The following is a 15953-nucleotide window of genomic DNA, read 5'->3' on the forward strand; positions in this document are numbered from 1 at the left end:
CCAAACAAAAACTCCTCACTCTAGGCTTCAAGGCTCTCCATCACCTTGCCCCTTCCTACCTCTCCTCCCTTCTCTCTTTCTACCGCCCACCCCGCACGCTCCGCTCCTCTGCCGCCCACCTCCTCGCCGTCCCTCGGTCTCGCCTATCCCGCCGTCGACCCCTGGGTCACGTCCTCCCGCGGTCCTGGAACGCCCTCCCTCCTCACCTCCGCCAAACTGATTCTCTTTCCCTCTTCAAAACCTTACTTAAAAATCACCTCCTCCAAGAGGCCTTCCCAGACTGAGCTCCTCTTCCCCCTCTACTCCCTCTGCCATCCCCCCTTTACCTCTCCGCAGCTAAAGCCTCATTTTCCCCTTTTCCCTCTGCTCCTCCACCTCTCCCTTCCCATCCCCACAGCACTGTACCCGTCCGCTCAACTGTATATATTTTCGTTACCCTATTTATTTTGTTAATGAATTGTACATCGCCTTGATTCTATTTAGTTGCCATTGTTTTTACGAGATGTTCTTCCCCTTGACGCTGTTTAGTGCCATTGTTCTTGTCTGTCCGTCTCCCCCGATTAGACTGTAAGCCCGTCAAACGGCAGGGACTGTCTCTATCTGTTGCCGACTTGTTCATCCCAAGCGCTTAGTACAGTGCTCTGCACATAGTAAGCGCTCAATAAATACTATTGAATGAATGAATGAATTTATTTATATTATTGTCTGTCTCCCTCTCTAAACTGTAAGCTCGTTGTGGGGATGGAATGTGTCTCTTATATTGTACTCTCCCAAGTACTAAGTACAGTGCTCTGCATACAGTAAGCACTCAATAAATACAGTTGACTGACCGACTCCTCCCAAGCACCATTCTAGTTCTTCTTCATTCTTGACTCTCCCACCTCCATCCCCTCACTCACACTGTTCCCCCAGCTTGTAACTCCATCCCCCCCCTACAGATCACAGCTCTGCCTGTATTCTATGTCCTCCTGAAAGCCCACCTCCTCCTAGAAGCCTTCGCTGATTAATTTCCCAGCCTCCTATGCCAAATCAACCCATCAGCCAACTCTAGCATTTATTAACTTGTTTTTACCCATCCTCCACATTTAATAGTACACTGGCATTTATTTTGACTCCTCCTGTTAAGATTTTTATATTTGTTTCCCCATTAGAGTATAAGCTCGTAGTGAGCAGGGAACCCCACTGTACCAGGTGGATTCTCAATAAGTACTCCTCCTCCTCCTATTTACAGACACTCTATGGGGTAAAGTGTGAGTACCCAAGTGATTATGGGGCATGGAAGCCCTGAGATGGCAGTTTAGGGTGGGGGATATAGGTTGGGGAGATGATAAATTAGTTGGCCAAGACCTCCCAGAAGAGATGTGATTTCAGAAAGGTTTTAACAATGAGGAGAGTGGCTGTCTGTCCAATATAAAGGGAGAGGTGATATGGTATGAGTTATAGGGTTAGTGGGAGAGATGAGAATGATGAAGATTGAGTAGCTTGGTTTGAGAGTGATGAAAGCATATTCACCGGGTGTAGTGGGAGAAGAGAGCGGATAAGTTGAAGGGAGAGAGCTGATCGAGTGCTTGAAAAGCAATGGTCAGAAATTTCTGCTTAACACGGAGAGGTTTGGGTAACCATTGGAGGTTTTTGAGTAAGAAGATATGGGCAAAACAACAGTTTAGAAAAATGACCCAGGCAGCAACTCTGCGAATATGGTACTCTCCTAAGCACTTAATACAGTGCACTGCACACAGTAAGCTCTCAATAAATACAATTGATTGATTGATTCATATGTACAGGAGATGGGAGAGATTGGAGGCAGAGAAGTCAGAGAGGAGATGTCACAGGAAAGTCCGAAACCAGGAAAACTTGGGAATAAATTTAAACTGCACATAACACTTAGGATCAGAATCTGGAACTTAAGAACCCAGTGGGAACAAGAGGAGTTTAGGAGATTTTTTGAACAATGGTTTCCATCCTATATAAAACTGGAGCACAAGAGAATGTTTAACTTATCCAGTGCCCTTGATCTGTTCCACGCAGCTCTTGCCTTGAGCTCTTTGGCCACTAGGAGAGTAAAAAGGAAGCAGAAAAGCATTTTCATAGAACCAGCCTCAATTCCTAGTTAGTTACTTTGGAATTTTTGCAGTTCCTGCTGTGTGCATAGCTCTGTACTAAGTGCTTTGCATAGTGCAGATCACTGTACATTGCCATGTATCCAGGGGATGCTCAATATACATCAGTTGATAATGACAGTGTCTTGGTTGAATAAAGATGGCTCTCCCAATTGAGATGTTCAGACAAACAATGATCAAGAAATAATCTCAAGCTGTGTCAGCATCATTTAGATCTTCTGCTGGTTTATCACACAGTGCAGACCATATTAAATATTGTGCAGATTTGAAATATACAATTCCATTGATTTGTTTTTGGTGTAAAAGTCCTAGTAATGTGTGTACAGTGTCCAGTCTAATTGAATATGACACACTATTCTCTGTCATATTTAGGATAAACAAAGTTCTAATGAATTTTGACTTAAGTGAAGTCTAAATTGAAGCTATCTCCAAAGAATTATTTCCTGCCCTTAATTTTGGAATGGGGATAAGTCGAACCAAAATGTCTGAGTTGGAGGGCTGCAGGGATATTGGCTTTTCAAGGGCTAATCAACCACATCCTGTTCTGCTAGAGTGGAAGCTCCTTGTGGGCAGAGAACATGTCTACCAACTCTGTTATATTATAATCTGCCAAGCACTTAATACAGTGCTTTTCACACCATAAATGCTCAGTAAATACCATTGATTGATTGCTGCAGCATGGGCTTTCAGTACACAGTGGGAGAATTAGGAAATATTCATCTCACAGTTGGATTCTGTTCTGGGTTTAACAAAATCCACAAGTGATGTAGCATTGCTTCACAGCCTCTGTCTCAGCCACGTGCTTCTGTACTTTACAGTACTCTTGGCTTCTCCATGTTTTCACAATATTACGATATTTAACATGGTGGAAAGAGTGTAAAGCAGTCTGCTAGTAATAGTAATAATAACTGTGGTATTTGTTAAGCACTTACTATGTGCCAAGCACTGTTCTAAGTGCTGGGCTGGATACAAGCAAATCGGGTTGGACTCAGTCCTGTCCCACATGTGGTTTACAGTCTTAGTCCCCATTTTACAGACGAGGTAACCGAGGCCCAGAGAAGTGAAGTGACTTGCCCAAGGTCACACAGAAGACGAGTGGTAGAGCCGGAATTAGAACCCATGACCTTTGGACTCCCAGGCCCTTCCTCTACACACTACACTGGAGATCACAATGATATAGGAATTTGTGTTGAAAAATTTCAATCCCGGTGGTTATCTTTAAACTCTCTGTCCTCTAAGCCATCAATTCCCATCGAATCAATGATTATTATAACTCAACTTTCCTGTAACACAAGGTTCTTCAAGAAACAACCCCCACATCATAGGAGAGAAGCCTGTCTCCTTATACTGCCCAGGTGGACTAGATATAGGTATGGAAGGGAGTGGTTGCCCTGAGAAAATGGGACCTGGGGTTCGGGGGGGTAAAGCAGGGAGAGGGGAGCTGTGGGCATGTGTGTGTGTATCGTATATCTTTTGGCTGTCTGGTGGATTGGGAGGACTGTATAACAGGGCCACAGGGCCGGCAGGACTGTTAATCATTGGTTGAAGTGGCAGCCGTAGGATATTTATCTTCTGAGCAGCTGAGCCCTACTGGAAACTTATATTGTTTCAGGTTTGTCTTTCTTCATCGAAAGCAATTCATTACTCACCTACAAGGGCTGTCACGGATCCCAGCTGCTGGGATGATAGCTCTCTCAGCACTCTTGACACATTAAGAAGGGAAAAATTTGTTTTTATACCGCAACTTTGAGGTCAGAAAACAGGAGGCCATGAAGTTGTTTTGCTATTTTTGAAATTGTGATTTCAATCTGCTGTTTAGGGGTGCTGGGGTAGGACAATTGAAGCTTCTCCTTGGGACTTAACAGCTTTGAGACCTCTCAACCAATTCAGAGACAAAATGTAAATTCTCAAACCCCAATGGAAGATCTTGTCGAAGTCGATTTTGTGTGCATCTTTCTTTCTTCCCTCCATATTGACTCGATGTGTGATATTAAGGCAGAAGGACTGTCTAATGTCCCCTACTATTAAAATGCCCCCCCACACACACACCATTCTACTTAGTATTAAGTCTTCTAGTGTTCTGAAATTTGTTATGGAATGGTGAATAGATATTATCTTCATATAAACAAAGAATTTTAGGGTTGCCAAAAAGCTTTTGAAATGTGGGCACTGGATAGATCTTTTTAATCATCATTATATGCTATTTCTCTTCAATTGACTCCATCAAACAAGCAGTGCTGATCAATTTTCTGTAGGTTTTTCTCTGTTTCTCCTTATGTCAACTCTACTTAGGAAAATGTGTCAAAACTTGACCATTGCCCACTTAGTCACTGTAGAACTCTTCTGGTAAACCAAAAGGAATAGTGTGCACATATGTCCATGCTCAAAGAAGAATTCACATAAGAGTGCATGTGTGGTTGAATTCACATGAGTGCATGTGTGGCTAAAAGGCCAGTGTAAGACCCCTTTGTTGTGCGGTCATCATTCAATCAATTGTATTTATTGAGCACTTACTGTGTTCAGAGTAATAGTAATGTTGGTATTTGTTGAGCGCTTATTATTCATTCATTCATTCATTCAATAGTATTTATTGAGCGCTTACTATGTGCAGAGCACTGTACTAAGCGCTTGGAATGTATGTTCCAAGCACTGTTTTAAGCGCTGGGTTAGATACAAGGTTATTAGGTTGTCCCACTTGGGGCTTACAGTCTTGATTCCCATTTTACAGATGAGGGAACTGAGGCACAGAGAAGTGAAGTGACTTGCCCAAGGTCACATAGCTGACAAGCAGCGGAGCCGGGATTAGAACCCACGACCTCTGACTCCCAAGCCTGGGCTATTTCCACTAAGCCATGCTGTTTCTCTACTGTACTAAGTGCTTGGGAGAGTACAGCACAACAATATAATAGACACATTCCCTTGCCCACAATGAGCTTACAGTCTAGCGGAGACTGTGTGTGTGTGTGTGTGTGTGTGTGTGTGTGTGTGTGTGTGTGTGAGTGAGTGATGATGGTTGTGGATAGTTTGTGGTGCCTGGTGCTGTTTTGGCTCTTACTTCCTTTTCTCATGAACTTCACAAAGCTTCTGCTTAAAACAAGTCATTCCTTTATTGGGTGCAGTGTGGCATTCTCGGTTCAGTGGGCAGAGCACATCTCTGGAAATCAATCAACAGTATTTATTGAGCACTGTTTTAGAAATCAAGAGATCTGTGACATAGTCCTGAACTGACTGCTGGGGCTACGCCATCAGTGGTGAAGAGTTCTCCTCAGAGAACCACCTAGAACATTCCATTCTGTGAAATGGACAGACCCAGCAGGAATCCTGGAAAAGAGCTGGCTAATATGGGCAGCTAATGTCGACACTATGCTGTAGTCACTTCGGCAATCAATGGGTCCCCCTCTAGACTGTAAGCTCGTTGCGAGCAGGGAACGTGTCTGTTTATTGTTGTGCTCTCCCAAGTACTTAGTACAGTGCTCTGCACAAAGTAAGTGCTCAATAAATGCAACAGACTGACTGACTGAACGTGTAAACCTTTGTGTGCACTATGCAACGTGTTGCACCTCTGTGCACTGACTCATTCATTACACTCCTCGCCAAGCACTTAGTACAGTGCCCAAGCACTTAGTACAGTGCACATAGTAAGCACTCAATAAATACGATTGAATGAATGAATTTAGGAATGTGACTGGCTGGGATGAGAAAGTGCAAGTGGCACTGCTCAAACCAACCAGGCCCATAACCAATTCCTTCACGCAGGCTCTCAGTCCCAAACTCTCAGGTCTGAGGCTCATCTGACGTTTTAGACAATAATAATAATTATTATGGTATTTGTTAAGCACTTACTATGTGCCAGGCACTGTACTAAGCACTGGAGTGGACACAAGCAAATCAGGTTGGATGCAGTCCCTGTCCCACTTGGGGCTCACAGTCTCAATCTCCCTATTCCAGACTGGAGACTCTATCTGCCGCATTTGGCTCCCAGAGGTCAGCATGTACCCTTCCGGGGAAGGGGCTATTGTTTCTTTTTCTTTTGAAAATATGTGTGTGGAAGGGTTCTAAACAACAAGCTTCTTTTTAGAAACATCAAAAACTCCTTTGCGTTTCTAATTTGAGAACCTTTCAGCCTTTTGGAATGTTCAAGTCATCCTACTTCAGCAGTTTGAATTCTCTTGGGGAAAAAAAAAACAATTTAATCAGTTGGATTATGCACTTAAAGATCATTTAATAGTAACTGTGGCATTTGTTAAGTGCTTACTATGTGCCTGGCACTGTACTTAAGTGCTGGGATAGATACAAGGTAATTGGGTTGGACACAGTCCCTGTCCCACATTGGGCTCAAAGTCTTTATCCTCATTTTACAGATGAGGCAACTGAGGACCAGAGAAGTGAAGTGACTTGCCCCAGGTCACACAGGATACAAGTGGCAGGGCCGGGATTAGAACCCAGGTCCTTTTGACTCCGAGGCCTGTGCTTTATCTACTAGGCCATGCTGCTTCATTTGAGGTAGAAGAACTGGTACCTGGAGATTTGAAGAGGAAATAATAAAATATACATTTATTTTATAGGTTTCTCAGGGGAGGGGCTTGGGGATGACATTTCAGTGCTCATATCAAACTTTAGATCTGACTATTTTCTTACTAGAGATGAAAGTGTGTGTATCAGTATATTTGGCTTTGGCCTTTTTTAACAACATTTAAAACTAATAGCTATTTTATGTTTTTTGTTTTTGTGTGTGTCTTCATAGCTCAAGAAATTCTTAAGAACTCCAGAAATCCCTTCCAAACATGTTAGAAACTGGGTCCCCAAAGTCCTGGAGCAAAGACGCCAAGGTTTGGAAGCTTATTTACAGGTAAGGTGTCCTTCGATGCTGTGTGGGAAGAGGAAGCAGCACTTCACACACAGAATTGTCAGAATCAACTCCCAATTGTCTGTTATTGGATTACCCCCTGTTTAATTAAGTTCTCACCAGCTACACCTTCCTTGCCCCTGATCTTTTTCCCCTACTGTGGCACCCACAGACTGCATGTGAGGTATTTTCCAGGCTCCAATGACCCAGTGAGGTCTCTCCCTATCACCCAAACAGGCTCCAAGGTTGTGCCACTCCCTTCCTCATGGCATTGTGCCTCTCCCTTCCCCATGACCCAGATGGGATCCTTTTCATATTATTTTGGTTATTTTGCACTGTGAACACAGCTTCTCCCCTCTATTGGCATGGGTAGTAGAAAACTGATGGTATGAACTTTCAGACAAGTGTGTCATAGATGGGAATATTTTTGGTGGGAGACAGAGGGTTTTGAGATGGATATGTGAATATATTTGCCCCAGGGTCTTAGGTATTTGAAATGAATTAACTTGGTTTCCTCAGACACCCAAAGCTCAGTTAATGTTAAGGTCTACCTGTCTAAACTACATCTCTCCTGTGGCCTTGGATGCGAAACAAAACAGAATATTTTTATCACATAGACCAGGTTCTCCTATAATCCACTATACTGTAAACTCCTCCCACTCAATTGTAACCTTCTGGGGGGCAGAGATCGTGTCTACCTACTCTATTGTATTGTAACAATAATAATAATAATAATTTGTGGTATTTGTTAAGCCCTCTCATTCACCCCACACATCCAATCCGTCACCAAGACCTGCCGGTCTCACCTGTATAATATCGCCAAGATCCTCCCTTTCCTCTCCACCCAAACGGCTATCTTACTGATATAGGCTCTCATAATATCCCGGCTGGATTACTGTGTCAGCCTTCTCTCTGATCTCCCTTCCTCCTGTCTCTCCCCACTCCAGTCTATTCTTCATTCTGCTGCCCGGATCACCTTCCTGCAGAAACGCTCTGGGCATGTCACTCCCCTTCTTAAAAACCTCCAGTGGTTGCCTATCAACCTCTGCACGAAACAAAAACTTCTCACTCTACGCTTCAAGGCTCTCCATCACCTTACCCCTTCCTACCTCTCCTCCCTTTTCTCTTTCTACTGCCCACCCCGCACGCTCCGCTCCTCTGCCGCCCACTCCTCACCATCCCCCGTTCTCGCCTATCCTGCCGTCGACCCCTGGGCCACATCCTCCCGCTGTCCTGGAATGCCCTCCCTCTTCACCTCTGCCAAACTAACTCTCTTTCCCTCTTCAAAGCCCTGCTGAGAGCTCACCTCCTCCAAGAGGCCTTCCCAGACTGAGCTTCCCCTTTTACCTCTGCTCCCTCAGCTAAGCTCCCTTTCCCCCCCTTTCCCTCTGCTCCTCCCTCTCTCCCTTCCCCTCCCCTCAGCACTGTACTCATCTGCTCATTTGTATATATTTTTATTACCCTATTTATTTTGTTAATGAGATGTACATCCCCTTGATTCTATTTATTGCTATTGTTTTTGTCTGTCTCCCCCGATTAGACTGTAAGCCCTTCAATGGGCAGGGATTTTCTCTATCTGTTGCCGAATTGTACATTCCAAGCGCTTAGTACAGTGCTCTGCACATAGTAAGTGCTCAATAAATACTATTGAATGAATGCGCCAGGCACCATACTAAGCACTGGGGTGGATACAAGCAAATTTGGTTGGATGCAGTCCCTGTCCCGTATGGGACTCACAGTCTTAATATGGGGATCACAGTCTACCTCCCAAACCCTTTAGTACAGTGTTCTGCACACAATCAGCGCTCAATAGTAACACTCATGGATGGAGGAAAACTTGCACTGTAGTACTCGTCACATGCCCAATGCTGCCCACGTGCACATAGCCGTCTCTTCCAATACTGCATCGCTCTATATTCAGACCTGTATGGTTGCCCTTCATTCTCAAAGAAGTCACTGATGATGAAATTCACCTATGGGAGCATGTGTGACTGAAGTGGCCACAGTAGGCGCTAGAATCCCAACAATTGAGTACTCAGAGGTTTCCCGTTCTGTGGTAGAGGGCTGGTATGAGGGACCCAACTGTGAGTAGGACTTGGACTTGACTAAACCCACTCCTCCTCACTTTTCCTTCTCTGTCGATATCACCACGATTGTCCCTGTCCCAGAAGCCCCTAGTTCTGATGCGATCTTCGACTCCTCACCATCTTTCAATTCTCATTTTCATTCCACTGATTAATCTTGCTGATTCCCACACTCCCATATCAGCCAGTTTCTTTCCATCCAAATGGTTCACTGTCCCTTTATATCACAACTGGACTAGTCTGTCATTCTCCCAGATATCCCTGCCTCAAAAAAAAAAATATACACTATCAGGTGTTGCACAAATCACCCTGAAGGATCGCTCAGACACATCTCTTTCCCCCTCCACAAACATCCCACATTAGTTTCCTATTTCTCTCAGCCTCAAGCAAAAACTCCTCTCGATCAGCTTCAGGGCTCTCCGCCAACTCTCCCCATCCTACATATCAATCAATCAATCAATTGCATTGATGGAGCACTTACTATGTGCAGAGGACTGTAGTAAACACTTGGGAAAGTACAGTACAACAGAATTAGCTCACACTTTCCCTGCCCATAATGAGCTTCCATATATCGATCCTTTTTGACTACCACTCCCCAGCTTGCTCTCTTCATTCCTCCCTAGATAACCTTCTGACTGTACCTCACTCTCAACTCTCCTGTCTTTATCCCCTTGATCATGTTGTTCTTCCAGGCTGGAACTCCCTTCCTCCAATCAGATTACAGACACGAGATAGACATTAGACAGAGGTGGAACTCCATTGAGCATTAGTTGTCCCTGAATTCAAACCCTCTGAAAATGATTATGTTGCTTGTTATGATTATGATACTTGTTAAGTGCTTACTACGTGCCAAGCACTGTTCTAAGTGCTGAGGTAGATACAAGTTAATCAGGTTAGACACAGTCCTTGTCCCATATGGGGCTCACAGTCTAAGTAGGGGGAAGTAGGATTTAAATCCCCATTTTACAGATGAGGTAACTGAGACCCAGAGAAGTTAAGTGACTTGCCCAAGGTCACACAATAGAGCCAGGATTAGAACCCAGATCTTCTGACTCCCAGGCCCGTGCTCTTTTCACTAGGCCATGCTACGGCTCACCTTTTTTTTAATGGTATTTGTTAAGCGCTTACTATGTGCCAGACGCTGTTCGAAACGCTAGGGTAGATACAAGGTAATCAGGTTGGACACAGTCCCTGTCCCACATGAGGCTCACAGTCATCATCCCCATTTTACAGATGAGGTAACTGAGGCCCAGAGAAGAGAAGTGACTTGCCCAAGGTCACACAGCAGACAAGTGGCGAAGCCAGGATTAGAACCCAGGTCCTTCTGACTCCCGGGCCTGTGCTCTATCCACTAGGCCTTGCACCTTCTCCAACAAGCCTACCCCTCATAATCCCTATCACAACTTGTACAAGCTACAATCCACTAGCCCTTTCTAGCCCATATGAGTTTTACATCCATCCTCAGCACTTGTATATAAATGTTTATTTAATTGTACATGCAATTGCCTATTTTGATTACCTCTAAATATTTTATGCCTGTCTCCTCCACTATAACATCAACTCCTTGTGGGCAGGAAACACATCACTTTTTAGTGTTGTACTTGCCCTAGTGCGCAGTACAGTGGGCATTCATTAAATACTATTCCTACTACTAGTATTGCTAACATCTGTTTTCATGATACTGTAACTCTCTCCTTTTGAGAACTTCTGTTAATCCTTTCTCAATGAATTATTTTCCTGTTCAGGATTTCTAAACGTTGTTTTACTTCGTTGTTGAATAACCACCATATTTTGCAAGTAGAGTGTGAAGCTTTGGTTTTTGACTAGGGATACCAAGAACTAACAGGATAGGGGTGAAAAAATGCTACTCATGGTATAAGTGCATCATTGGAAACAAGCTTTGAAAAACTGTATTCACCTTTAAAATATTTCTACCTGCCTTTCTCACACTTTTGGAAATTCAGCAATGACAATGAGAAGGGACTGTTTCTGTTGTACGCTGTTGTTCTGTACTCTCTCAAGTGCTTAGTAGAGTGCTCTGCACACAGCACTCAGTAAATATTATTGATTGATTGATTGATTGAAGAAGTCCATTACCAAAACAAAGGATGTAGGAAGATGAGGTAACTGAAGCGCAGAGAAGTGAAGTGACTTGCCCAAAGTCACACAGCAGATAAGGTGCAGAGCTGGGATTAGAATGCAGGTCCTCTGACTCCCAGGCCCATGTGCTTTCCACTAGGTCATGCTGCTTCTCAAGTAGTGATTTGGGGGATGGGTCACAGTGGTTACTGATCCAGGACTTTTTTGAACAGCAACATGAAATGTGTAGGGGTTGTTTGGACTTGATGTTTGATGAGCTGCTCCGTGTAAATCAATTGGTACCTTTTTTAACTCTTATACTCTCTAGCATGTATGCTGTGGGTTGCAGTCTCTTGCCTTCCATCCTTTCTCCAAGGAAGAATTAAAAGGTGTGGTGTGAATTCTAGCAATATGAGGCTTGAAAATCTGTCGAATAGACAGTTTCCTTACTCCGTGCCTAGAATGTTCTTCTATTTGAGAGATTGAAAATGCTTCATATTGGGGGTTGAATTTTTGTTAGAAGATGATTAAAATTTTCTTCAACAACCTATCTCCCCTCTACCTTTTAATGGGCGTATTTAAGAATTAAGTATTTACCAGTTAAACTGGCCAAGTCTTAATTTGGTTTTCTGTCCGACTGAACTTCCTTGGCCACTAGCTGTTCCTCACTCCCTTGAGAGATTAGGGAGGCTCCAAGAAATCTCTCTTGTTTGTATAAATGATTACTGCTGCAGGGTCATTAGGAAGAGACTGTTCTTGGCTAGTTCACCTTATTTTTAGAATACAGCCCTTCCTCCTCACTAAATTGGAATTGAGCTTTTAGCTTTGGAAGACCCAACCCAACATTTAGTGATCACTCGGTGAACTGTAAGCTCATCTCTAGACTGTAAGCTCATTGTGGGCAGGAGGGAATGTGTCTACCAACTAATAATAATAATAATAATGATGGTATTTGTTAAGCACTTACTATGTACCAAGCACTGTTCTAAGTACTGGGGTAGATAACAGGAAATCAGGCTGTCCCATGTGTGGCTCACAGTCTTATTCCCCATTTTACAGATGAGGTCACTGAGGCCCAGAGAAGTGAAGTGACTTGCCCAAAGTCACACAGCTGACAAGTGGTGGATCCGGGATAAGAACCCATGACCTCTGACTCCTGAGCCCCCACTCTCTCCACTAAGCCACGCTGCTTCTCTGTTCTCTTGACTCTCCCAAGAGCTTAGTACAGTGCTCTGCACACCGTAAGCACTCAATAAATAGTGTTGATTGATTGATTGAACTGAAGCCTTCTTCTCATTTGGATCGTTTAGGTTCAGGTCCATCAGCCCCAGCTCTGTGCTTTTATCATCTGCCAGTATTGATCAATCGATCCATCAATCGTTAGTATTTATTGAGTGATTACTGTGTTCAGAGCACTGCACTAAACGCTTGGAGGAATACAGTACAATAGAGTAAGTGGACACCATCCCTGCCTACAAGGAGTTTAGAGACTAGAAGAGGAGTTTAGCTAATACCAGTCCAATTGCCCATGGTGCAGCTCTCTGGATGGTGAGACCCAGGAAGCCAAAGGTTCTGGTAGCACTGCTGTTTGCTCATTCTCCATCAAGAGAGCATTGGAGGTGTGATGGGTAATGATGCATCCTTGGTCCTGGTCCTATCGGGAGCTGGACAAACTGTTAGCATCCCCTTGTGTTTGTTCCCACTCACATCCCAGAAAACTCAGCAAGGCAGGTGGAGACTGCTCAGCCCAGGTGCCTTCCCAACATATTTCCTGGATATGTTCTCTGAAAGCCAGGAGTCTCTGGGGCCCTGAGGCCCTGGACCAACCCAGTTTCCCCAATCTGAAGTACAAGATTTCAGCTGGGTACATTGAAAAGGGAAGGAGGAGAGAAGCAGTGTGGCCTAGTGGATCGAACACGGGCCTGGGAGTCAGAGGGATCTGGGTTCTAATCCCGGCTCTGCCCCTTGTCTGCTGTGTGATCTTGGGCAAGTCACTTCTCTGTGCCTCAGTTACCTCATCCGTAAAGTGGGCTTTAAGACTGTGAACCCCACATGGGACATGGACTATGTCCAAACTGATTAGCTTGTATATACCCCAGCATTTAGTACAGTGCCTGACACATAGTAAGCGCTTAACAAATACCATAAAAAGAGAGAGAGGGCTTGGGCAAATGGGATGGGCTATAACGAAGCCAGCATTCCCGATCAAGTATGGAGTGGCATGGTAGAAAAGGGTAGATTTGCCCAAAAAAGAAAGATTTACAAAAGAAAAAAAAAAGACAAATGAGGGAGGAGAAAGAAAACAATAATGCAAGAAAGAAGGAGGTGAGACATAAACCGTAGGAAAGAAAGATGATGGAAGGAAGAAACAAAACTAAATTATTTGGGAGTAGGTAGGGGAAAAGCTGAACAGACAGAAGGAAGATACAATACATAGAAAATGCACAGAAAAACAAGACACACAGAAAAAGAGGATGGGACTGAAGTAAAAATGAAAAGGCAAGAATAGGAAACTCAGGAGAAAATAAAATCAAGGAGAAGACTCAGAAGAAAAACAAGAAGCATGGGTTGAGGACAGAAGGAAGGGGTTTATCGCTTGGTAAGTGAAAGAGATTGGCTTGGTGGGAGAAAGTGAATGGGCTAGTATGTGGAAAAAGCCAGGGAGGAGCTGCAGAGCGTAGGTGGGAGTGGGAGAAGCTACAGAGAGTGGTTGAGGGTAAATCTGAATTTAGAAGCCCCCCCTCACTCTTTCAGAAGTCCCAGCTAGTGCTGTGGCTTATCCAAATTTTACCTGGCCTGCCCTGCCCAAACAAAGTCATTCATTCATTCATTCAATAGTATTTATTTAGCGCTTACTATGTGCAGAGCACTGTACTAAGTGCTTGGAATGTACAAATTGGTAACAGATAGAGACAGTCCCTGCCCTTTGACAGGCTTACAGTCTAATCGGGGGGAGACAGACAAGAACAATAGTAGTAAATAGGATCAAGGGGATGAGCGTCTCATTAAAACAATAGCAAATAAATAGAATCAAGAGCAAATAAATAGAATCAATCTAACCCCATCACCACCTCCATCTTACAAGATTGATGTTTTCATTAATTGTTTTTTGGTAGATGGCATTAAATGTTATGACACCTAGTTCTGTTCCAGAAGATTCGTGTCCCTCAGAAGAGACCTGTTTCTTAAAGTCCCATTTTTTTTCTAAACCCTTGGGCATAACTTGTTATGAATGAAAAATCTTCCCCCAAATTCCCTTAAGATGAGGGAAAGCCTTTGGATCTCTTAATGAACACAACTGAAACAAAGTTGTGTATAAAAGCTTCTGTTTAGAGATGAGATCACTCAGCCAGTTACAGCGCTACTGCTCTTTCAGAAGACACTTCCCTAGGCGTAGATTTTGTGTGATCCAGAAGTGAGAGGAAGTAACATCAATTAATCAATCCACCAATGATATTTATTGAGCGGTTACTGTGTGCAGAGCATTATACTAAATAACTTGGGCGAGTAGGTGAAAGTAAACACAAACCCTGTCCTCAAAGAGTTTACGATCTAGTGGGGGAAATTACATGTAACAAGAGTGCTAATCTAATGGGAAATATACTGTTTTTCCTAGCTGTTTTTGACTACTTCCCTTTTATTGAACCATTTTACCTTGGTGCAAGAGGCATGAGCTTAATTTTGGGAATCTTCCAGGAGATCTTGTAGGTTAGAAGATTAGGTTAAGAAGATTAGTCTTCTTCATGAAAAAGGCAAGGAGATGAAAAGAATATTTTTCATTTTGCAATGTCATATTCCATAAAGTTCCTGACAAGGATGCTAATCAATGTTCAAAATAAAGCCTGTTCTCAAAATAGGTTTTTAAAGAATGTAGCCAATGATTCTGGGTTTTCTCTAAAGAAATAGCTCAAAGTCATAAGCTCAGTTTTTATTCTGGCAAAGCAAAACTTTGAAAATAAGTAAAGGAACAACTTCCCTAAGTTGATACTAAGTTTTTTTTTTTCCTATGAAAGAAAGTTAAACAATTTCCAGATCCCTGAACAAGGTTCAGCCTCACCCCAACCCTCCAAATTCAGTCCCATCCCCTAGCATGACTTCCATCTAGGCCTCTCCCAGGCCATTTCACTTCCCGTAGACTCTTTCCCATCCCTCCCATCTCTAGATGCAAAAGTATACTCCCTCAACTCTCCCCTTGCCCCCACCTCAACTCCCTTGCCTCCCTATTCCTTTGTCATTCTCTATCTCCAACCCGCAGCTCTGAATTGTTGCCAAAGTCCACTCTCCACTATCTCTCCTCCTGTGCATCTGTAGCTGAATGCAGCTGGAGGGAATCCAGGCTCCCGCCCACTTCTCTAGCCCTGGCCTCCCATTCGACCTGCAATCCAGCATCTCCCCGTGCCTCTGGGACATCCCCACTTGGATGTCCTGCCAGCACCTCAAACTTAACATGTCTAGAACCAAAATCCTCACCTCTCCCACTAAACCCACAACCCCACCCTCCAGCTTCCCCATCTCAGTCAACAACACCACCATTCTCCCCCACAAACTTCAGTTTCATTCTTGACCCCTCACTTGTGTTCAACTCTCAAATTCAGTCTTCTGCCAAATCCTGACAGTTTTTCCAGCACACCATTTTCTGGATCCACCCCTTCCTTGTCACCCAAACTGATGCCAACCTGTAACAAGGTACAGTTTTGCATGGCTTGACTATTGTATCAGCCACCTTACTAGTTGCCCAGGCTCCAGCTTCCCCCACCTCCAGTCTAGACCATGTTCTGCTGCACAGATCATCTTCCTGAAACATCACTCGGCCTATGTCTCTCC

General features: G+C 43.8%; 1 protein-coding gene across 2 annotated transcripts in view; it reads left to right on the forward strand.

Annotated features, from left to right (window-relative positions):
- SNX24 (sorting nexin 24) overlaps positions 1 to 15953 on the forward strand; it is a 152404-nt gene that overhangs the window by 92754 nt on the left and 43697 nt on the right. For both annotated transcript variants that reach the window (XM_029055245.1, XM_029055246.1), the window contains one exon: positions 6865 to 6969. In XM_029055245.1, coding sequence (XP_028911078.1) covers positions 6865 to 6969 — 105 coding nt within the window. The remainder of the gene's footprint in view (positions 1 to 6864; positions 6970 to 15953) is intronic.

The sequence above is a fragment of the Ornithorhynchus anatinus genome, chromosome X5 (genome assembly GCF_004115215.2).
Source record: "Ornithorhynchus anatinus isolate Pmale09 chromosome X5, mOrnAna1.pri.v4, whole genome shotgun sequence".
Taxonomy (NCBI): Eukaryota; Metazoa; Chordata; class Mammalia; order Monotremata; family Ornithorhynchidae; genus Ornithorhynchus; species Ornithorhynchus anatinus.